We start from the raw sequence: 23383 nt of genomic DNA on the forward strand, positions 1-23383 counted from the left end.
TCTCAGTGTGGCCGTGCATTGTGTGGTGCTGTATACTGCTGTTTGTCCTATTCAAGTCCGAGGCTTTAAAAAGGAGATTAATTGTTGATAAAACAGAATAGGGTTTAGTGATTGAATTCCCATGAAGGGTAGTTGGGTTGTGCGCTTTCTCTTACACTTGGCTGATAAACAGATCGAGCCTATTGTTGTGGGAAGACTTCTCATTACTGTGTGGATGTATTCAGTGGGCCTGCGTTTGCCATAGGAGAAGAGGCTTTGTGTTAAGCAAGGATAGCAAGGTCAGGCATGGACTGCCACTGCTCACCCTTCTATTGCTGGTTTTAGCCGAGCTATCTCCTTTCCTTTCTCTGTCGTGTACACTCTTAGACACGTGTGCATGCCAAGACTTGTACACACACATAATAATAATAATAATAACAATAATAATACATTTTATTTATAAGCGCCTTTCTCAGCACTCAAGGACACTTTACTGAGATAAAACAATTACAATAAAACAACAGATAAAAGCTACACACAGTATAAAATGTAACAATGCAATTACCCAGAGTAAGCAGTCTTGAGCAGGTGAGTTTTGAGTCTGGATTTGAAGAGAGGAAGAAAGTCAATGTTTTGGAAGTCTGGTTGGAGTAAGTTCCAGAGTTGGGGAACAGAGTGACTGTAAACTCTGCTCCCCATGGTGCTGAGGCGGGCGGGGGGCACAGTGAGGTGGATGGAGGAGGAGGATCTAAGAGAGCGAGAGGAGATGGCGATGTGAAGGAGATCTGACAGGTAAGGAGGGGTGAAGTTGTGGATGGCCTTGAATGCATACGGGTGAATTTTGAATTCTATTCTGAATTTAACCGGGAGCCAGTGGAGTTGCTGTAGGATGGGGGTGTTGTAGTAAAATGAGGGGGTTTTGGTGATAATGTGAGTGGCTGAATTCTGGACCAATTGAAGCTTATGCAGGGATTTGTGAGGGAGGCCGAAGAGGAGAGAGTACAGTAATTGATGTGGGAGGTGACGAGGCTGTGAACAAGTTTAGACTGCAGGGATGCAGGGGAGAGAGGGGCGTAGACGATTAATTTTATGTAGATGGAAATATGCAGTCCAGGTAGTATTATTGATAATAGCATCATTCATACACATCTGCGCACTTTTTATGCCAGAATGTGACATTGACGGTGAGATAAACTCATAACTGTATTGCATCTCTGCAAGTAAGGCTCAACTTTGGAAATAAATGTTGTCAGACAGCACACATAAAGATAGAGGTACAAGGATGTGTATGTATGCATGCGATTAAAGAGATGAGCTGCCAGCAGGGCCAAGGCTCTACCCTTGTAATGTGCACTCATTAATCCACTGACCATGACTCTATCAGTTTCATTTAGTTACTGAACATGGCATCTGCATAATCAGCTGTATATCACTCGCCTCCTGTAAACAGATATCTCAGTTCTTCTGTACTGTAACTGACAGGTGACACAGATTTTTTTTTACAATATTGTATATTATTATAGAGCTTTACCAGTGTCAGTGCCCTTTCTATGACAAAATCCTGTCCACATAACTGTTGCAAGAAAATAAATTAATTTCAAAGTTGAGAACAAAGTAGTAGTTTAAAGAGAAACTTTTCTTGTATAGGACAGTCAAGTCAGAATTTTTCAAGAAAAAAAGTAATAATATTTTGAAAATATCTATTTTTTCCTAAACAGTACAGACACTCCTTTGTACCACATCTGTAAGAAAAAATAATGACAGAAACCATGTCTTAATTAGGTTTATAGTGCCCACGCACAGATGGTTAAACTTAGAAGAAAAACCTAAGGTAACTTTATTGGCAATTAGCAATTAGCAATAATGTCAGTTTCTTTCTATTTGCAAGTTTTATAATCTCTTGAGATCTGTTTTGTTTAGCCTGCCAGGCAAAATTTCTTTTTCAAAGACCCACAGGCTACAGTGAGCATGTTGTTCACAGTAATTATCACTATAAAGACTCAAAAAGTGTTTTTGGAACAGACAGTGTATCTAAATCGTAAGGCTTATATTATTCATGATGATGATTTCTTATTTTATGGTTACATTCAGAAATGCTGCTCATCAGTTTGTCCTTACTAATGTCCTCACAAAGGTCAGCACAGCTCGGGTCAAAATGCAACATAACGCTTCACAGTGATGAAAAAGAGTGATTATGTGACATTATGCGCCGGTTTGACGTTAAATAGGTGAACTGATGTGATGGAACTCAATGTTGACTGTTTCACAAGGGACACACACACTCCTGGGGTAAAGTCCTGTATTTGTTTGAGCGATTCACCAACCCAACCACTTCCCTGTGCAGACGTTACCACTTTTTTCACAAGGGCTGTACCCAACACAGGATTATGTCAGTTGAATCAAATGTGCCTTTTCAATACAAGTATTCAGCTATTCATTTGAATGAGGTTCTGTGTAACAAGATAACAGCTACAAGCTGTCAACTCTCCGAGCTATGCTAACAATGGATCCAAAATGTGCAACATGTTTTATCGACATTAGATATCAAACAAAAGCCAGACACTGTATCTTATTAAGTTACTGTGAGTTGTCAATTCACCACTTCTAAGCAGAAGGCAGATGATAACTATATCTCAGAGCCTGCAAGGCAACGCCTCTCATCCTCCGGGCTGCTGCAACCATCTCACTTAGACTCACCCTTGGTCACAGCTGTTTGTACCAGAAGCAAATTTACTAATTTACTTTTCCCAGAATAGCAAAAGCATGACCTTCCCTACTCTTCCTCTCATTGGCTAGTACATTGGCTGCCTTTGTTGGTTGGGTTGGTTAGAGTGAGGCAAGAAGAGGGAGATTGGTTCAGGTAAGCATTTCAGGCTTAGTCATTAAGACGCAGAGTAAGTCAGAGTAGGTCAGAGTAGGTCAGATTATGCCTTAACTATCCTCGGAAGCGCAACTTTGCGTTCCAGAGAGCAGCTTGAAAATGAGGAGTATTCACTCTGCAGCTATTTCTGGGGACTGAAACGCCTCCAAAAGTACACTGTAATCTGACTGACAAAAAACAAACAAACAAACAAAAAAAAAAAACAACACTCTTAGTTGATTGAGGGGTCTTGGGCTGATTTAACTCTCTGATGGCAGCCGTACTTTATACTAGATCACTTGACTTCTTCTTTTGCTCCCATCATAATTTCTACAGGAACTTGAGTCTTGCCTACAGTAATTACAAATATAGGCTGCTTGTACAAATGATCTATGGTGTCATTTTTCTTAGTGAGGGCTGCCTGTGCTGGAAAGATGGACACCATCACTTCCATAGGTGTTCACTTAAGTTGAATTCTGATGAGGCCAGAACAAATTATTTAGCCTGTTCCCAAACCTTTATAACATCTCTTGACTCATTTATTTAGTTAGATTTGTCAGGGAGCTACCCAGCAGGAACACATTATTTCACTTCTGACTTCCTAATAACTCTACTGGAAAAACAAGGGGTTTTGCTCAAGGGCATGTGGAGTGAAGAAAAAATAGAGAGAAGATCATGTGACTTGACTATTTTAGGGATTCAAACCGGAAACCCTTGAATCATGACTTCACTTCTCCTTCAGGCTACTGCCTGTGACTCAGGGCTCTTGAAAAAAATGCTTATGGACTGAGGAAAAAAAAGTGCTGAGTGTCTGTACATTTGTGACTTTAAGCAAGTATGAGCTCCAGTGTTCCTGCCAGCCCAGCGGTGACTACACCTAATGAGGCTGGGCAGACACAGGGCAAGCTGTGCTCGTGATGTCCTGTGCACCGCGTGACAGCAGACTGATTCCAGACCAGCTGCTGATGATGCTGATTGTAAACAAACATGGGAACAGTGGCAGTCAGCAGATCTGAAACCTGCTGACAGACGGATTAGCAGCTGTCTTCCTCTCGCTTCCCAGGTGAGAGCGCACACACGCACGCGCACACACAGGTGGAGACACGGAGTAGAAGGGTTGACCTAGGTTGCTCTGACAAGGACCTGTCACCACCTTACACTTCATTCCCACAATCAGCAGGCTTGTCAGTGACTCTCTGTCACTGACAGCTTGGCACACAATGATGCGTGTGTGTGTGTGTGTGTGTGTGTGTGTGTGTGTGTGTGTGTGTCTCCTGCCTAATCTTCTCATCCACTCCTACTACACAGGAGTTACACTACTGTGGCACCTATGTATCTGCACTCCTGCCAGCTCCACTTCCTCCTGAGAGCCAGAGATATGTGTATATGTGTGTGTGTCGCTCTCTAGCTCCATGCCTCTCCCCAGACAGTGAGATGAGGTGCAGAAAGGACAATTGAAGTGACTGTCATACTCTGCCAAAGGAAGAGATGGAAAGATGATGGAAAGAGGAGGAGACAATGAGAGTGAAAATGAGGGAGAGGAAGACAGCTGAAGATGGATAGATAAAGAGTTGCAGAGAGTAACAGGCTTTCCAGACAAGGTGACAGTCCTGGGGAGACTCTTCCTGAGCCTGGTCTTGGAACATGGCCGACACACAACCGAGGCCGGTGTAGGAGGAATGTCAAGGGCACTCAGCATCAAACCTCTAAGAGGCCGCCCTGCCAAGCACTGTTATAAAAGGGTTATGACTTCAATATTCAGCCGGATCATATAGCGTAGGAGCATGGGCTGCGGTCCAAATCAATTCATTTGGACAGATGTCTTTGTTGCAATGAAACTGTTGTGATAGATTCATGGCTTACCATTTACAGTAAGCCTATGCTCTTATCCAGAACACCTTAAGGATTGGGTGTTTTACTCAAGGACACTGTGACAGTAAACATAACTGCTGATGGACATAAAAGGTGTTAAGGAAGTTAAACCGTTGTGGTTATAGGACACTGCCATTGGTCCATTTAGCTGCATAGCATACTGAATACATCAAGGCGTCTTAATGACTTGAATTTAAATCACCAACGTCTTACTACTTTGAGTATAAGCTCCTCAGATGTCCAGATGTGTGTGTCTTTGCTTGAGTGGAGCCAGGGTTCGCTGTGGTTGTCCTCCGTGCAACGCTAAATGACTGACAAACTCTATTACACCAGAGAGGTGAGAGGATCTCAAATGCATAATTGAACATTAATTAACTACTGGAGTTACTATAACTAATGATGGGAATGATTGAACATCCAATGAAACTGGCCATTTGCATACTAAAACACTGTTCTTTTCTTTCTCTCTAAGTCCTACACTGTAACTAATTTTACACTGGAATTACAGTTAAGTACTGGCAGCAAAAAAAAAAACCTTATAATGCTGTAAAATCACACAGCAGCCTGCTGTTCATGCTAGCTGTTGTTTTGGCTCCAAAAAGCATCAACAGTATTTGACTGTATTTTGGAAAAACAGTACATAACTGTTAGAATTTGGCCATATTTTCACAGCACTTTGTCACAGTGTATGCATATCGAACCTGTCATTTAACTTCTTTTTTTCCCTCTCTCATTCTCTCACTCCCTGAGGATAACATAGCTTTCACCTCTTCTTCCCAGCTCTGTGTGGGTCTGCCATGTGTCATGGAATACCAGAGGCAGCCAGAGGGCATGTATCTTTCATACTTGTCTGACCGCTACTTTGGTGGTCTGGGAGGCATGCAGTGAAGGATTCCTTGCTTGACCAGCGGCTCCATTTCCCCCGTCATCATGCTCGACAGGGTGCTGCCATTCTGACGACCTCCTACCACCCGGGAGCTTCAGTCTACCACCTTAAGCTACAATTCTAGGGGAGTTTAAAAAAACCCAACAAAACACAGGACTGGACTGAAACTTGGAAGCGGACAGCAAAAGAGATCAACACAAACATGCTTGCAAGATCTCAGCACATGTGACGCAGACAACAGACACATTACGCACATGTGCATTCAAGCTTTTGCTGTCTCTCTGTCACACACACAGACATTCTTCTCTTTTATCTACTGTCCTTCCTCCCATCCCACTGAATATCCTTCACCTCTGCTACCCCCATTCCTCCGTGCTCTGCTGATCATTCACTGCAAAAGTCCAAGCAATGAGCTATACAGTCAATATTCACAGCAGCGCCCACGCAGAGGCTGAACAAAAACTGTTTAATAAAAAGTAAAAAACACAAAAAACCCCCAAAAAACTACAAGGTACTGCACAGCATGCACCTACAGCATTGGCCACTATCTCACACAGGTAGACCGGATGTCACACTGCCTCTGCGGACAATATCATAAGCTCCCTTCTGCCTTAGATCTTCAAAGTCTCCCTTGTTGCCTTCGGAGGCTGTGGTCCAAGGATCCTATTTAATGAGACAGCCATGTAATGAGACATATGATGGATGTGTTGGTTTTGTATGTCCTGTGGTCTTTGAGCTGCTTATCATGACTAACAGAATGGAACTGATATTGTTGATGGCTTCATTCTCAAATTCCGTGCACATATTCTCATGATAAACTACACTGATGAGGGGAATCCAGGTAAAAGTCATTAATGCTTATTGTTTCATGAAATATATCTATATCTTCTCGTTAGAGACAAGGGCAGTCAGAGGACTTTTAGGCTCAGAAAAAAAGTTAAATTAAAATAAAAATAAAAAAAAAAACAAATCTCAAGCTCTTATTAACAGAATTACACTTACCATTACAAGAGTTAGGAAAACATTGTGGGTTTCTTAATCTGTATCTGTATATTATCATAATGTGATTATTACTTCTTTATTGAAGAAAATTTAGATTTTCTTGCATGCCTCCAATGGACGATTAATCCAAAAACAAATTTAAGTCATGGGGTTCCACCTTAAACAACACAAAAGTTGTAACAACTGGTGTTTCTCCGCCCCACTCAGAGGAGGGACCTGAGGAGGCTAGTTCCCAGCTTACTACAGCCACACTGACCACTGCAGAGTGAAACAAAATCCCTGAGTGCAAAAAGCAAATGTGGCTTATTTATTAATGAAGAGTTATTCACCCCAAAAGATGTGTAGACAACAAAAATAAACACTGAACAGACTACAGATTATTCAGGTTTCTGAGATACAGGCTGCAAACAAACACTGAACTCTTGAAGCGCAAGAGACATTCCCTCGAGACATTAATAATAATAACAACAACAACAACAACAACAACAACAACAAAATAATAATAATAATATAATAATAATAATAATTATTATTATTATTATTATTGTTGTTGTTGTTGTTGTTGTTGTTTGTTACTATTATTATTACTATTATTATTATTATTATTATTGTCGGAATGATTATGGGCTATGAATTTAAAAAGCCATCAAGGAACAACTTGTATTTGTTAAAGTGTACACTGTGCAGCTGTATTATCTAGATCCAGGAAAATAAAAGTTTTGGATCGGGACTCGGTAACAGCAGATATTCAGTATTAATAATGGCTCAGTTTAGGAACGGGTGCAAAAAAGCATGATCGAGACATCACTAATCCAAAGTTTATTTTGGGGCTAAAGTATTCCTTTAAGATTAGAGATTTTTGATCATCATTGTTACAATAAAAAAAGCTCTTGGTCTAGGGGAAAAAATTCCCATTCCCTCAGTTTCCATTCACTCTTTTGCTCTATAATAATGTACCAACACTTCCTCATTTGCTTTGTTATAATAAACATTACTGATAGAGGGTTTTACCACTTTTATATAAAACATATGTTGTTTTGGGGCACTGAAACAAATGATTCTGTTGTTTTCTCATGAGGGGACAGTATCACAAAAACAAATAAATAAATGCTGCAACTCAAGATAATGGCCACTTAATATTTTGTACACTGAGTGTTTGAAGAAAAGAGTTAATAATGACATTCAGTTTCATTCAGGCTATTATTTGTGACTGCTGTAATTGTTACACTTTGCTTGTTATCTGCCAAACAATGAATAAAACCTTCTGGGTGAACTGGTGCGTGTACCACTTTAATGAGCACCTTGTTTGCTCCTCCTGCCGAGGTCCATGTTCATACTCATAATGAAGTATCTCCTGCCTCATTGTCACCTTGGATCATGCTCAAAGGGGTTGTAATATTTACGAAGCCACAGTATTCCACATTTCATCTGATGGCTCTGTGCGGTCTGGACACAGCAGGTCCAAAAATCTCTGCCTCAGATCTGCTCTCGCAATGTATTCTGAGATGTTGGGAAAAAATGTTCAATTCAGTCCCACAATCCCTTAATTACAAGTGCAGCTCAGTGATGTGCAAGCAATAACCTGCCTGACCTCTTGCCTCAATGACACAAACAGTGTCTTTGATGGAGTCTAACCACGTATCCTCAGCTTTGAAAAATGCTATGTTAATCTTTTAAATGATCTGGCATGTCATTTTATCATTAAGAATCTTATGTTATAGTGTTTTTTAAAGATTTTTTTTTTTGTATTTTTTCTATTGTGGAGGACTTTGCCTCTATTTTTATTCCCCCTTAATATGTTCATGGTAAGTTTATTGTGTACACCAAACACAAAAGCAAATACTTTGTTAGTGAAAGCCCACTTCTTGATAATAAACCTTATTCTGATTCTGATAGCATATCTGTTATAATCTAATTAGCGTCGTGATAACTCAGCGACGGAGGCAACAATAGCAGAGAAATAAGATGCAGAGCTGAGAAAGAGTAGTTTCAGCTTGGATGGCCTCGTAGAAACAGATGACAGCTGTAATCAATGTGGATGCCATGAGAAACCCTGCTATTAACTATCTCATAAACAAATCCCGGGATGGAATACCAATTTAGATAGTTGGCTGAAAACATTAAACTCCAGCATTGGAGGCATCATTTGTCACTCAGGTTATATGAATAGCATAGCATTGCTTCAGGTTTAAATGTCTGAGCCTCGGAGGAAATAAGTTTTATGGACTAAACTTTTCAACAGACGTATTCACAAGCTGATTTGTTACAGTTTGCAATTTGATGACTTTCTGGGTTGTTATTGTGAGTTTGTCAGTTTGTGGTTAGGTAATTCTCGAGTTTTACAATTTTGTCAGTTTGACTGGAAGCAATCTTTTTAGCAATCTTTTTTTTTAGCCTTTCTTTTGGCATAAATTGCTTTGCTTTTTATTGGCAGAATTAATGTGATTAAATCATGGCACTGCCTCTTGTGTTTAAAGGAATACTTCACTCAAAAAATAATAATTCATATATTAATTATTCACCTCATGTTATGTTGAATTTGTGAAGAAAACATTATTATTATTTGCATGCTTCCAGAGTGAACAGAGAATTAAAACAATAAGAAAATTCTTGATAAATTGGGGTAAACGGGGTCCATGTTTAACATGAGCCAAACTATATCAAAACATTTCTTTAGGAATTCTCACAGAGCTCATGCACTATAATCCCAGTATTATTTATCCAGTCAAATGCTCATGCCAAACACATGCATTTTCGCTTTAACCTTGCTACTATCATAAACACTTCCTTGTTAACAGTCTCAAGCATAGATGAAAAGTGCGCCTGGGCAGCTTAATGGAATGCGGTGTTAAAACGCATGCGCCAACCTATGCATGCTACTTGAATGCACAAAACAACCCAAAAAACATCAAGATTTCAACTTTACATGGGGTTTGTAGTTTAAATTTGATCATTTGCTGAATGAAATATTGCTCATTACCAGAGTTAGATTTATTAATTATTTGTTTCTATGTTGAAAATAGACAGTCTGTAGGCCTGCTAACACTGTGGTTCCAAATTGTCATAAACTGGCAGGTGAGCTTACTTTGATTTGGATACAACTAATGATTATTTTCATTATTGATAATTTTGTAATTCACTGATTTATGGTTTTTTTTAAATAATGTCAGATAATGGTGGAAAAAATCCGGTCTTTGATGACTTTTCTTGCCTGACCAACAGTCCAAACCCAAACATTCACAGTATTATAATAAACGATAAAGAAACCTGCTCATATAAGCTCATATTTCAGAAGCAAGAAGCATTTTTTTTCACTTAAAAATTACCTTAAATAATTACCTGATTTTAGTGTCCCATTCATCTCTGTTGATTGAGTAAACTATTAATTAACTAAATGTTGCAGCTCCAAATTTAAACAACTGGATATTGACAAAATAACCAAACTGCCATTTACATTTTTTTTGCCATTCACTCTTTTTTGTCCATGCAGAATACTGTCCATTAGGTGCTCTTCTTTAAAGTCAACGGCCACAAAGGGAGGTGGGAGATGGGCACTTTAGAAAAAGTGCTTATTTTAGCAAAAGCATAACAACAATCATCAGCAACCAGATAAGAGGGTGGCTGGAGCTGGTCACACATGTTTGCAAGCTATTGAATATGCATAACAGTTTGCTGATAGCTGTAACTGATTCTTGTGGAAAAGTACACAGTTTCCCTGAGGTTTTTCTAAATGTTCAAAAGTGTCAACATGTCTTTATACTAAAAAAAGTTAGACAGTTTGGTTAAGGTTATGCAATTTTGTTATTTGTTTGTTTTCACTTAAAATCATTTCTCATTAACAAAGCAGTTGATAATTGTTAAAAATATGAAGCTCTGGTCGCTCAGAATAATCGGCAGTAGTGAAAAGTAACAAATTACATCTACTCAAGTAGTGTAGTACTGTACAGCTGTGTGTGATGAAAGGCAGACATCATACAAGTAGACTAAAAGCAGGCGGGGGTGGCTGACATCCTGTAGTTCTGAGTAACTGTAGCTGCCCAATGTTGTTTTCCCTTTGATTTACCTGTTTCATTTTGCATGTTAAACACTGGCCTGACACTCTGGGCCAATCAGGTGGCCGAGCCACTGAGAATTGTCCCTCCGCTCCTGATGGCCAGTCTGGGCCTGGTTGTCATTAAGCTGGTGGACTGTTGTCCCATGTGACTTGAAGAAAATATTATGGAGTGCATCCTTATTTTAAAGAGACTCTCTTGTATGAGTAGATTTTGAGGGAAAAAAAACTATTTGTATAATCAATCACCTCAACTGTTGTTTGATTCAGTGCAACATGTGACTGACACATTACTGCAGCTGCTCAAACGCGGTATATTTGACAATAGTTGGCAGTTAAGCATGCTGAGGTGCCACGGAAATGTTCAAATCTTGGCTATACAGTACCACATGCCTGTGGCATCTGATAAAAGTAAGTGCATGAGATACAGAGGGATTAATTCAGGATTATTTTATATAAAGCATCCATTCACATGCAGGGTATCAAAGCAAGTAGAAAAAAGACATTAAATTAAACATTCTATTGGTGTAAATATCACTTTAAGGGTATTGGTATTGGTATTGCACTGAGCAGCATACTGAATAGCTTTTGTTTGTTCATCTAATGAGATTGTTGACTTTGCTAGCCAGTAAATCATATTTTATCATTGTTTTATGTGACCAAGATGTAAGATGAGACATTTCTTAAGTCTAAATTAAGAAAACTTCATTCATCAGCTGCCGCTAATCATATAAATGTCTCTTTTCCTTCAGTTACTGCACCATTTTGATAATGCTCCATATCCTTTTGCAGGTGCTTCCTATTTCAGTAAATTAAAAAAAAAAAGAGCATTGTTCTTAAATAATCACAAAATAGTCCCTTTACACCATAGGGCAATAAAAAACAAAATTCATCAGCAGTAAGAATGATTTGTGAAAACAGCCATATTGGTAATAAGTTTAAACCTTGGAGACAGAGTGATACTGTAGACTTGAGACTTGGCCCTGGCTCTGAAAAAGAGTCGACTCAGACTGGCAATTTGTGACTCATGAACATCTGTGGTCCCAGCAAATACTTTAGAGCCTCGCTAGCTGAGCGCAGGAGCGTTACCGTCCAGGCAGGCGAAGGCGTGAGGCAATGAGACGACAGGTTGCCAGACATTATTATCTCTCTCAGCAGTCTCCCACATGCTCTTGAACTGGTTTAGACTTATGGATTCCATGGTGAAAGACACTCGCAAAACAACAACAACTAAAAACAGTGCCAGTGTTTGCAAATGCTGTGGGACCCCCATCTCTGGAGCCACATGTGCCTATGTAGACTTACAGGAACCAATAGTGCCAGGACCCTGACAGGATTTTCCCTCTGTCACACTGTTTCAGGAAAGAACAAAGACTTGTTAAGGTGGTCTGCCCACTGCTTCCTCGACATACCATAGAGACAGGGAATAATAAAAAAGAAAAGCTACCTCATGGCTGAAATTGTATAAAACTTGCAGAGGTGTAGTTAGTAAGACCCAGTCCATCGCAGCTTGAAATATCTTGTATTGGATATTGCTTTTTCTGTTCCTCTATATCCACATATCCATCCATATTCTTGGAACAAAAGCTGTATAAACCTGCAAAGCAGCTTTACCTACAGAGAGACACCAGAACCTTCAGGGTTTCAAGTTCAGATTCAAAGGAAGAAATTGAATGGGAGCTTTTACCACACTACTGTAAAGCAGCCAGTCAGATCCATACAGTGCACAGGATTGAGCTGAACAGATCACTCTTCTTTAATGCAAACAGACAAAAGAAGCAAATACACCCATCCAAGTTGTTCAGCTCCCAGGTGCAGGAGACAGATTTGATGAAACATGTCTGCGGTGCTGACAAACTGATGAAGTAATTGATGAAGACATACAAATAGAATAGCTTTCAATCGGCACCCTGATCAAACTGAGATGTTGTCAACTCGAGCATCTCCATCCATCACACTATCAGCAGTGGGAGACGTTATTCTTTCCTCAGAAATTGGATTAAACCCCAAAGCATCAGTATCGCCACTATCTGAACAAACATGTGGGGAGATGTACCAACACGCCAACTGTACACACTTTGATAGCATGTGCAAACATCAACATGGCTATCATACGTGAATAGCTACTGTATAAGATACTCACTCTGTGGCTAGATAAGCATGCCCTCACTAACGCAAAGCTGATAGCCTGTAATCTTTACAGTAAGTTCATTTTCTGTGCTTTTTACTGCCATTTATACTTCTCATCTTTATGTGTATGAGTTTAAAAACTTACAAAAGAAAACCACACAACTATAGCCATTATCTAAATAAATTGACCATTAAAGAAGAAGGTTGAACTGTTAAAACTGGAGGTCGTGTATTACTGGAAGGAGGCACAGATGAATTTAAAGTTGGAAGTGTTTATGTTAACAACTGAAAAACCTATTGGCACATTAAAAAAAATTGAAAAGGTGGTTGTTTACACTGTGGTCCAGGTAAAATGTCATTTGAAGTCTCTGAAAAAAATTGAGAGAGCTACTGACGAAAATCGGAAAACCTTTCTTGACTAATTTGCATGTTGATGTTCTACGAGAGAGAGACTAAAAAAGAGAAAAAACAACCTGGCATTTAGATGATGGAAAAAGTCTGGCACACCACTGGCCAGACATCTAGACTGACGCAAATGATAATGAGCACTGATTGGATGATTCTTACCTGAGGGGTTGAGCAGCCGCCAGGTGATTGCAGGGTCCGGCCTGCCACTGGCCAAACAACTGAGTGTCACGTTACTGCCCTCATTCACTGTGATGTCTTCTGACACCTTGTAGATGTTGGCTGGAACTGGGGACACAAGAGGAATGACATCAAGGTTAATACGATTGGTACTATTTATAATGTGAAAATAGATGAGGAGCAAAAATGTATTTTATCTAACACAGGTCAAGTTTAAGAGCTTACTGAAAAGTCTGAAATTTAAGAGGTCGGAATGGCATTTTGCTCATTTTTTACACCACTTGAGAGCAATATTTTATTACTTTTTCTGTAACACATTGCAACTCAACAAAATATCAGAGATTTCTCCGTTTTAGAAAAATGCTCTGGTCTATTCCAGCTGCTTTGCCCCCATAACATCCATTGCCATCTCTTCAGATAAACCATTGGCTGTAAACAGAGATTTAAATGCAAACACAAGCTGACCTTGATTCTCTCTGTGAAAGGAAGAGTTTTAGAAAAGCTTTGGATAACCTTTTTTCCCACTGCTATAGCCCTCAGAGGTACTTACAGTAAACTTTTCCAACCCAGGATCCAAATAAGTAATTTAATCTCATGCCTCGGGACCTAAGCTCATGAAAACAGATTGCTCCTCTTGTCATAAGGGGACCCACCAGACGCTTGGCTCTGATTCTGAGTTCAGACGCATACCTTCAGAAAAGCGGGCTTTAATATACAAATTAAAACTTAGCGGTGTTATCAAAAATCTTTTCATGTGTCTGTATGTGACACTGATGTTCAAAGTAACATGGAGCCAACGCGGCGTCTAATGATCGCCCTGCCTCGTGATCCCCGTCTACTCCTCACTTCTACAGCTCTCACTCCCACACAAACAAACCCAGAGATATGGAGAGGGGAGGGAGAATCCTTAACTCTGGCAAAAAACAGATGAATAAAGAAGGTACAGTCTGTTTTAAAGCGAGTCAGCAGCAAAGATGCAATCAATCATGAAGGATGTAGAGAGCATACATCACTGTTTCCACAAAGTGTAGGTGAAGTGGTTTGGATAATGGATCGTATACAGATATGAGGCGAGAAATACAAATAATGATCAATGACTTTGGAATATGATAAATTTTGGAGCATGAAAAATGCGGGCAAATAAAAGAGTAACTTTAACTTTGATAAGCAGATTTACTAAACTAATTTCAAATATGCATAAATGTATGTGTGTGTGTGCACGCGTGTGTGCGTGCGTGTCCGGTTTGCACTTCTATGGGCTGCACACACTCGGGCCATAATGTAGCTTTTCAGTTAACCCTATTATCCCTCGCAAAACATCTGTGTCCCAACCATCCATACTTTAAATGTCTCCCACACCACTTCTATCTCAGGGCCAATCAACACAGCAATAGCCCTGTTTCTTATGAAGAAAATGATTTATCAAGTTTGACTGCAAGCCATCCTGGCATGTTGTTATTGGCGATCCAAGCGATGGATCCAAGCTGGATAGGAAGAGGAAGCCGTTACATATTACTTAGACTGTCAGCATTAACACATTATTTGCGATGCAAGTAAAGCCCTTACATGATGCTTTTTTTTTTTAATTTTATGAATCACTGGCTGACATTCCTGTCTTTAAGAGGCTGCAGCGGGCTACATTTAAAGGTACAGAGATGTTCTGGTATCATATGAAACTAGAAGACCATTAACATGGCCATTCCAGCTTTTCAGGTAGAGGGCGAAATAATGCTTCAAGGTGAGGCTAAATTTTTGAAATGGAAAAACAGCATGGTCATATTTAACATGAGTCCCTTGGCCTCTGATCTCAAGATATCTGAATGAAAATAGTCTCCTCTCTACAGACATGTCCACTTTATGCTAGTCCCATGCCGTTCTTTTGCTGTCATTTGATTCCTAATCAAGACAATCTGGTAAGAACTGTTTTACGTTTTCAATATGGACTTCAAAACTGTTTTAGAAAAATTTACATTTTGACAGCCCAATGAATTTTTTGGTTAGAATGCTTTTATGAATAATTCACTGTAGCTGACCCTATGTAGTAGAACAGATATTACTTTTTTTTTGTGTGCCAGCTGGGAGGTTACCATCGACCTGGTTCCCTTGACAAAAAGCCAAAGACAGTTTTCAATTGGATTTTGGATTATTGCATTAAGAATAAGCCTTTTAGGATTTTGAGGCATAAATGCAATCACCAGAAGCAAAAAGCTAATATTGGGCTATAAACAAACTATGGCACTGTCACATAACTCCATCTTCTATATGGGATGCTTGACTTTGTGATATGTTGTGCTAGTGCACATAATCATGAACATGCATATTTGCAATGAATTCTAGCTAAGTCAAAACATTTTTAACTTTTGATCTCCTCTGGCTTTGTTTGTTTCAAGGTTGTTCACCAAATTAAACTAGACGTATAATAAACTCTTGATCTGAATTCATCGGCCGCTGTGTTTCGAGCACATTCACAGCTTGTCATTCAAAGTCAATCTATAAATAATGCACAAATATCCATGTGCAGCAGTTTGACACAAAGTGAAGAAAAAGCTTGCTAAATCACTTGTCTTTCTGTTGTGCATGCAATGTGACCCTGCCTTTGTGTTGAGCTTACCCAGTGAGATGTTGCAAACAGTCAACACAGACTTTACAATCTATATTATTCACTGCACCTTTATCTACACACAGTCAATTCTTTACTATTTCTAAAGTCAAGAAGAAAATAAAATGTGTTAGTAATATGTCCATAAACAGTTAACTGAATGCCTACATAATATGCAATTTTGGGAGCTTTTTCACCACCAAATTTTAAATAATGCATCTGGGTCTCGTGTTTGAAATCCTGATTGGGCTGTGATAGATAATTTAAAAGCATTTCTTAAAAATTAAAACACATCAAACAACTTGTCTTGAGCACACCATGCTTTATTCAACAATTGTTTTGGGCGCTTTTGCCTTCATCAGGGTTGTGCCTGAGGCTGTTTCTAGTGTTTCTTAAAGTGAGGTAGAGATCTTTCTTAACCATCAGTGAGCATGCAGACTTTAAAGTTGACTTGCACTATCATTTTCAGTCATACTGACCCTGGAGCATATTTTTTGTTTATAACACTGTTAGTAAGAGAAATTTTTCTTGATTTCCAATGATATCAGTATTATTTTTGCACTCCTAATATCAAGTAAAATGTGTCACATTCTGTAATTACTGTCACTGAGCGGTGGTCACAAAAGTGACAAAGCCCACTGACCTTCCAAACTCTGAGCATACGCTCCATGCCAGGGGCTGTCCCTGACTGAAAAATCCACAGAAAAGCTAAGGGACACTTTATTCTGTGGCTAGCCAGGTAATGAAAACATGCATACCCAACAACGCAGTGCATGGAGACAAGAAAATATTATTTATGTTGGAGGAACTGTTGTCTGTTTAACAAACCATGTTGTCATACAGTTAGAAATTGACTTTTTCTGACAATATTTATAAATTGGATTCATTTTATGATATCCAAGATTAGATTATTATTATAATTATTTAATTTTTTTCATGAACATTTAAGTCGGAACACAATCACTGCTAGGGAATCATCACTTTTTTCAAGTCTCTTGTTTACGTTTCCTGTAAACCTGTATGACTTAAACATTTCCATAAATTTAACTGAGCAATGGAATTGTTAAGAATATAACTGAGCTACCTATGTGTTAATGTCCATACTGGCAAAAGTTAAAATATTTAATGTTATATTTTGATGTGCTTAGAACAACATTAGCTAAAGTAGTCACCATTGGCAACCTGCTGGGTTCTAAGAGGTTTTTATATACTGAAAACTTTATTTATTTGAAATTAGACAAAAAGCCACTGTCCTGGGCCCTGCCTTGTTGCCATAACATTTAGCCTTTCAAGCAGTTGTGGTTCAGGAGGTAGAGCGGGTCATCCACAAATCGGAAGATCAGCGGGTCTATCCACCCTGGCTCCTCAAGTCCTCATGACGATTTGCCCTTTGGGATGATACTGAAAACCAAATTGTTCCTGCTGGCTGTGCTATCGGAGTGTGAGTGTGCGTGATTGTTTAAGTTGAGCAGCAGGCACCGTGTAGGGTAGCCTCAGCCACCAGCATATGAAAATGTGTGTGAATGTGAAAGCACTTTGAGTGATCAGACAGCTAGAAGGCTGGACTCAAAAGGTACTATACAAGTGCATATCCATCCACATCCATTTCATTCATAATTCCAGGGATAGATAAATGAGGAAGGGGGAGTGCAGTTGACAAGAGTTCACTGCTAGCTTGTCATCATGCCTTTACAAGCTTAAAAATTGTATTTATCATCTGAATATGGTAAAAAGCACTTCATATTCTGAACGTGACATAAAAAAATCAAGATGTAGACACAAATCTACGTTTATTTAGAAATCTGCCGTTACTTCACTCAGCTTGAAGTGTGAATTTAGGAGATGAAAATATGTGCCAAGATGTCAGTTCTTGCATAAAATAATTCCATCGTGTTCAGCTTTGATCTGCACATACATGGCAGTGCATTAAACAGCCATGATTACAATACCAGTCTCTGCACATCAAGTTTACTTTTATTTATCATTCAAAATAATAAACACAAAAAGCAGCGTCGGGGAGTAAACTTTTAAGCTCATGGATTACCTGCTTAAAAGACTCTGCCACCTCTCAACAACTGTTGTCAATTTGTCCATAAACAGGGCAATTAAACCCCAACTGCTCCAGTAAAGCTACTCATTGGCTCTACTATAAAAACAATAATAGTTGTACTGCCACTGTGGGTGTTATCCATGCCAGCAGGGCTTCAAGGCACGTTTCCAGTTTTACACCTTAAATTCTTGTGCCTATATAAAGCTGCTTTAAAAACTTATCTTCATTTACTCCACAAAAACCATTAAGGTTATTTTGTTTGTCTAGCTGACTGTGAAACTAACAAACAAACAAAAAAACTCCACATATTGAAAATTTATACTGATAGCATTTAAGAGTTCCAAGTTGTAAACACATTCGCGAGAGCGGCATCATGTGGGAATTCATACGCTATCTAAATCTGATAGCAGTTGCGGTGTTGAATTGAAATGAAGCTGCCCCGTTCCTCAGTATCGACCATGTTTTTCTAAGAAACAATATTTCAGTGTTTGTCTCCTTCAGATTGTTTCTCCAGCAAGGTTATTATTGAAGCTTTGTCTCTGTACAGCATCACTAACAGCTTCCCCCCCAACTAACATCTCTCTTGCTCTCGCTCTCTCTCTCTCACAGACACAAACCGAACACACACACACAATCCCCAAGTAACCAATCTCTCTAATACCAACTGACAAGACTTTCACAATCATGCCAAACAGCATTTTAAATGAAGTCATACAGTTATTGCTGTAGTCAAATGACCAAGACAAAATGAAGATGTGTCTTCCAGATATGGGGAGATGGAAGAGGGGTGGCAGGGAGGTGGGGGTGCCGGGGCGGAGACACTCGATTGAGGTGACAAAGAATCCAATTGGCTTTTTTTCACCTCAAAAAAACAAGCAAAGCGGGGTGGGGAAGTTGATTGGCTGAGTAGGATGCCGACTGGAGAATTAATCCTTGCAAAGCATAGATAAAAATGGATTGGGGTAAGAAAGAACTGCTCTGATAACCCTGTCACCTCTATAAATGGGGAGAGCGGGAAGAGAAAAGATGGGGGAGAGAAGTGGAAAAAGGAGAGGAGATGACTAAAGGAAGACAATAGTGAAGGGAAGAAGTGTGAATGACATTTTGGCTCTTCTGGCCATAAAGCAGCGGGTGTCCAGCTGTCAGCAATAAAAAGGGGGGTGCTGAATTGTAATCATAGGTCAACCTTCAAGGAACAATGTGGGAAAGGGCATCTCTTTGAAAAGCACTCTATGCCTGCAACTACAGGATGGATGAATTCCACAGAGATACACTGCACTAATGTTTTCCCAATGGCATGGTTGTGTGTGAATTATGGTATAGACACAGACATGGGCTAAAAAACACTCATATTAAACAACACCTTCTGCAAGGCGCACACTCACTTTCAGATGTACTCTCAGACCTCGACACCTTGGAGGATTTTATTTCTGGAAGTTATTCTGTTTTGATTTCATTTTTTTCTCATACGCTCCCCAAAGTAGAATTCATTTCCATTCATGAGCAAATATAAGCAGCTACAGTGTACAGGAGCGTTTTTCCTCATCAGGTTTGGAAAAAAAAACAACCAAAACGTCATGTCCTCTCCGGCTAACAATCTTCTATTTGGTTTGGGTTTTCCAATTCCTCAAGAATAATAAATCTCTGATGAAAATGTTATAAATACATTGACCTTGCTTTCAACTCTAATTTCAAACTTCAAAGAAAGGAAGAATGAGAGAGAGTGAGAAAGAGCAGAGAGAGCAAGAGTAATTAGGGGGGAATGTGTTTGTGTTTGTAGGTTTGTGCATTAGCTGCACGCCTGCACAGAAAAGAGAAAAAGAGAGTGAAAAAGAGAGAGAGAGCTACAGGCACTTCCTTCCTCACACGGACATGTGACAAATTATTCACTATGGGGAGAAATGGAGGCTGTGGAAAGCAATAAACTTCTAATTTTTGCAGGATTAATCAGTCTCCGTTCATTACTGGTTATATTTATATGCACCCCTTATTGCAACTATTGCCTTGTAATATTTCCAAAAAAGTCTTCAAAATGATTATATACCATAAAACCTCCCAAATCAATAGGTTGGGTGGGGCTACACATATCAGACTTTGCTATTAATAGTGCAAGTACTTAATATATGTGTTTGAAGCAGTTATTAAGCATTCACCAACATTAATAAAAAAAAAGATAAAAAAAACAGACAGTGAAGGCCCCGTAGTGTTATTGTGGGTAATGGGTTTGCACCATTACATTTTTAATTTGGAGGACCTGTCCTGTAACCTGCAGGTTGCTGCAGAGATTCATTAATTTAAGGTAAAAAGCTTTCATGCAGTTTAAAATCAGCTGTGGGTGACAGATAATGGCTAAAATCACCAATTAATTTTTCCAGCAGAGCACATAGTGTTTTATTGCCTCTTGCTATAATTGCATCAATGTGAGTTTTTTTTTTTTTTAAATGAATGTAAATCTGCAATTGTGTGTATTTTATCCAAGAATTCAGTTTGTGCTTGTTCACCAAAGTGATGCATCAAATCCAGCCCAGTGTCCCTAGGAATTATGTGCATGTAATTTATTTCATAACAACACAGAATGTAGTAAGCCCCATATGTAAACATGTGGACAGCAATGGCATAGAGCAGTTATACCTAATTTACAGCAAGTGGCCCAAATGTGGTCTGGGTTGTGGGTGCTTGGTTGCCCACCAAGCATTTTCTGATGCACTATAAAAATAAATTGACTTATATTTTGATTTTTTTTCTTACTTTGAATGCAAATAAAGTCACTAAGTTTATGGCTGAAGCATAAAAGTAGAGCTTGATTATAAAAAGGGAAAGGGAAAGGGAAAAGGGAAAAGTGGCATGTCCAATTTTGATACAGACCAGAGCTTGAACATCGTTAAGGATGTTCAATTAGCGTTTGCATTTTATTTAGTGTAACTACAATCTCTCTCTAATCTGATCCAAGCCTAAATGTGTCAACCAAGATCACATTCCTCATAACAACAATCTCTCCTCTTAACAATACTGTAGTTGCCATGTGCAGATATGCAGAAAGAAAAACTTGACAAAGACAACAAAAAACCAACAACTAAAACACTGTTATGTTCTGCAGAATGGTCCAAAACTAATGTTTATATCTTGCAAATGGCGATAGGATTGAAAAAGTAAAGCATGCATAGATCCAGTTATTATTAATATATGCTGCCAGTACAAAGAAGACAGTCGGTATTTATCATACATGCATATAAATGACTGTCAGCCATGAGCAATGGTAAATCCCACCTGCTTCACATCTGCTTGTGCACAAACATGCTCATTTACAACAAGAAGTGTCCCTGTTTTACCATATATAGTAACAATATGCTTAAAAAGGCAACAGTAGCCTAAAGCCTCATTTTTCTGTATGGTAGAGCACAGCTCAATACGACTCAACTTGGAACCATTATTTTATGGTTTTCCATGGGCAAAAGTTGTGGATAGTATCTGGTACATGGTACATTCTTTGTGGCCATCTCAGTCGACGTTCCAAGCAAGATAAGCAAATACTTTAAAGTATATTGGCTGATCTTGATCTGAAATTAAACACTGCAGACCATCAACTGCTAAGAGATCATCACTAAAATCATTACCAATGAAAGAATCCAGTGAGAGCCGGATGGAGCATCACCTGTTGCGACGCCTTAAGAATGATGTCACAGCAGATTCATGTGGCGTGGTGATGGCTATCAGCTTAGAATACAGTCTATATTGACAGCATACTATCTATGGTGGCAAAATAATATTGTAAAGCTTTTGGGCGAAGACAAGTCAAGTGGAGTTCGTTTGAGCTGACCAATGCAGTTGAAACGAGGCATAAATGTATGACTTAAGCTGCTGTTAGAAAAATGAGCAATTCAGAAAAAGACAGACTTCAAGGACAAAGAGGTTGAGATTAATCTAAATGTGATTCAGCGAAACAAAGATGTCTAATTTGGCACTTTCACAATTGTCTTGTCCAATTTAAGAAAAGAAACAGAACGGGGGGGTGAACTGAGCTGCTGTGAACATGGTGTACTCATAACAAAACTGCTAGAATGGTTTGACCTGCAAGTTACAGCCAAGAAAAATAACAAAGGCATCGTCTCTTACTGGCGATACAGAGAAAGCAACACTGTCAACCAAAGACAAGACTGGACTAACACTTTCATAATAAGAAAAACAAAGTGTTGAAGTGCAGTTTAGGAGCAGAAAATAACCAAATTGTTATATCGCTGTTTGCATCTGCCACCAAACCAGAGTCCTGCATCTTTATTCAGGATAAACCAGGACTCCTTCTCTCCCACTTTGCATTTCTCCCCCTCTGTTCTCCATTTCTTATAATCACAGGTGGTCTGCTCTCTGATGTATCAAAAATATGCCAAAAATTTTACTTGGTCTGTCTCAGATGCAGGCATATTGAGCATGAAATTAGCCTTTGAACAGAAGCAGGGAAGGCAGCAGGTAATATGCAACCTTGCCCACCTGGACTCTGTCAGATTGCTTTATATTCAAGTTAAACTGTTCATTACAATTCAGGATTTACTGCACCAAACTCTATTCCACTCTTTGGAGCACAAACGGGAAACAATAAACGACTCGACAGCTTTGGGCTTTGACTGCGAAATTCATTCTCTTACCCCGGCCCATCGCAGACTATTGGTTGAAACAACTATATACATGTGACTTTATGGACACACATAAAGAGGCAGAGTCACAATAAAAGAAAATTTTGGAGTTAAAGAGAAGTATATCTTTTACAGGAAAAACAGAGGCACAGATATGGATGTTTTATATCAAAGACATTAAAGTATTGTACTGCAATAAATCATATATACTGTCATCGGTTCAGTGTATACCATTTTACATGTTTTGTATTTTTCTCCCCTTGGGCTCATTTCACTCCCTCCTACATTTACTCCCCGCTGGCTCTCAATGTGACATTTGGAGGAGTGATGCAGCAGAGAGTGAAGAAGAGGCGTGCGATTATGCTCAGCTAATTTGAAACCATTAGAAGATAATCAGGAGAAAGCACTCACAGCTCTTTAGCTTTTAGCTTTTAGTGCCTGGAAGCTCTGCTGCCAATTACCTGCTTTCGATGAAAAAAGGTCAGCCCAAAACCAACCAACCAAAGCTCCCCCCACCCTGTTGGCCAGGGTGGCTCCTGTCACAAGTCAGAAACTGAACAATGTGGCCTTGAACAAGCATCTGTTGTATTTTGTTGTTCTTTGTGAAAAAGATTTTTGCCTTTTTCTGTATCTCCATTTTGGCACTTTGACCTTACAAGCAATGGTGCATCCAAGGGCGGGCCAGGGCCCCCTGATCAGCCCGTTCTCATTCCCAACCCATCAAATGCTACTGCTCTGTCA

At 39.3% G+C, this 23383-nt stretch overlaps 1 protein-coding gene across 2 annotated transcripts in view; it reads right to left on the reverse strand.

Moving 5' to 3' along the window:
* The window catches only part of LOC121942933 (limbic system associated membrane protein), a 491834-nt gene that overhangs the window by 22895 nt on the left and 445556 nt on the right, over positions 1 to 23383 (reverse strand). For both annotated transcript variants that reach the window (XM_042486243.1, XM_042486242.1), the window contains one exon: positions 13348 to 13473. In XM_042486243.1, coding sequence (XP_042342177.1) covers positions 13348 to 13473 — 126 coding nt within the window. The remainder of the gene's footprint in view (positions 1 to 13347; positions 13474 to 23383) is intronic.

This window comes from Plectropomus leopardus, chromosome 5 (assembly GCF_008729295.1).
Source record: "Plectropomus leopardus isolate mb chromosome 5, YSFRI_Pleo_2.0, whole genome shotgun sequence".
In the NCBI taxonomy this organism is placed as follows: domain Eukaryota; kingdom Metazoa; phylum Chordata; class Actinopteri; order Perciformes; family Serranidae; genus Plectropomus; species Plectropomus leopardus.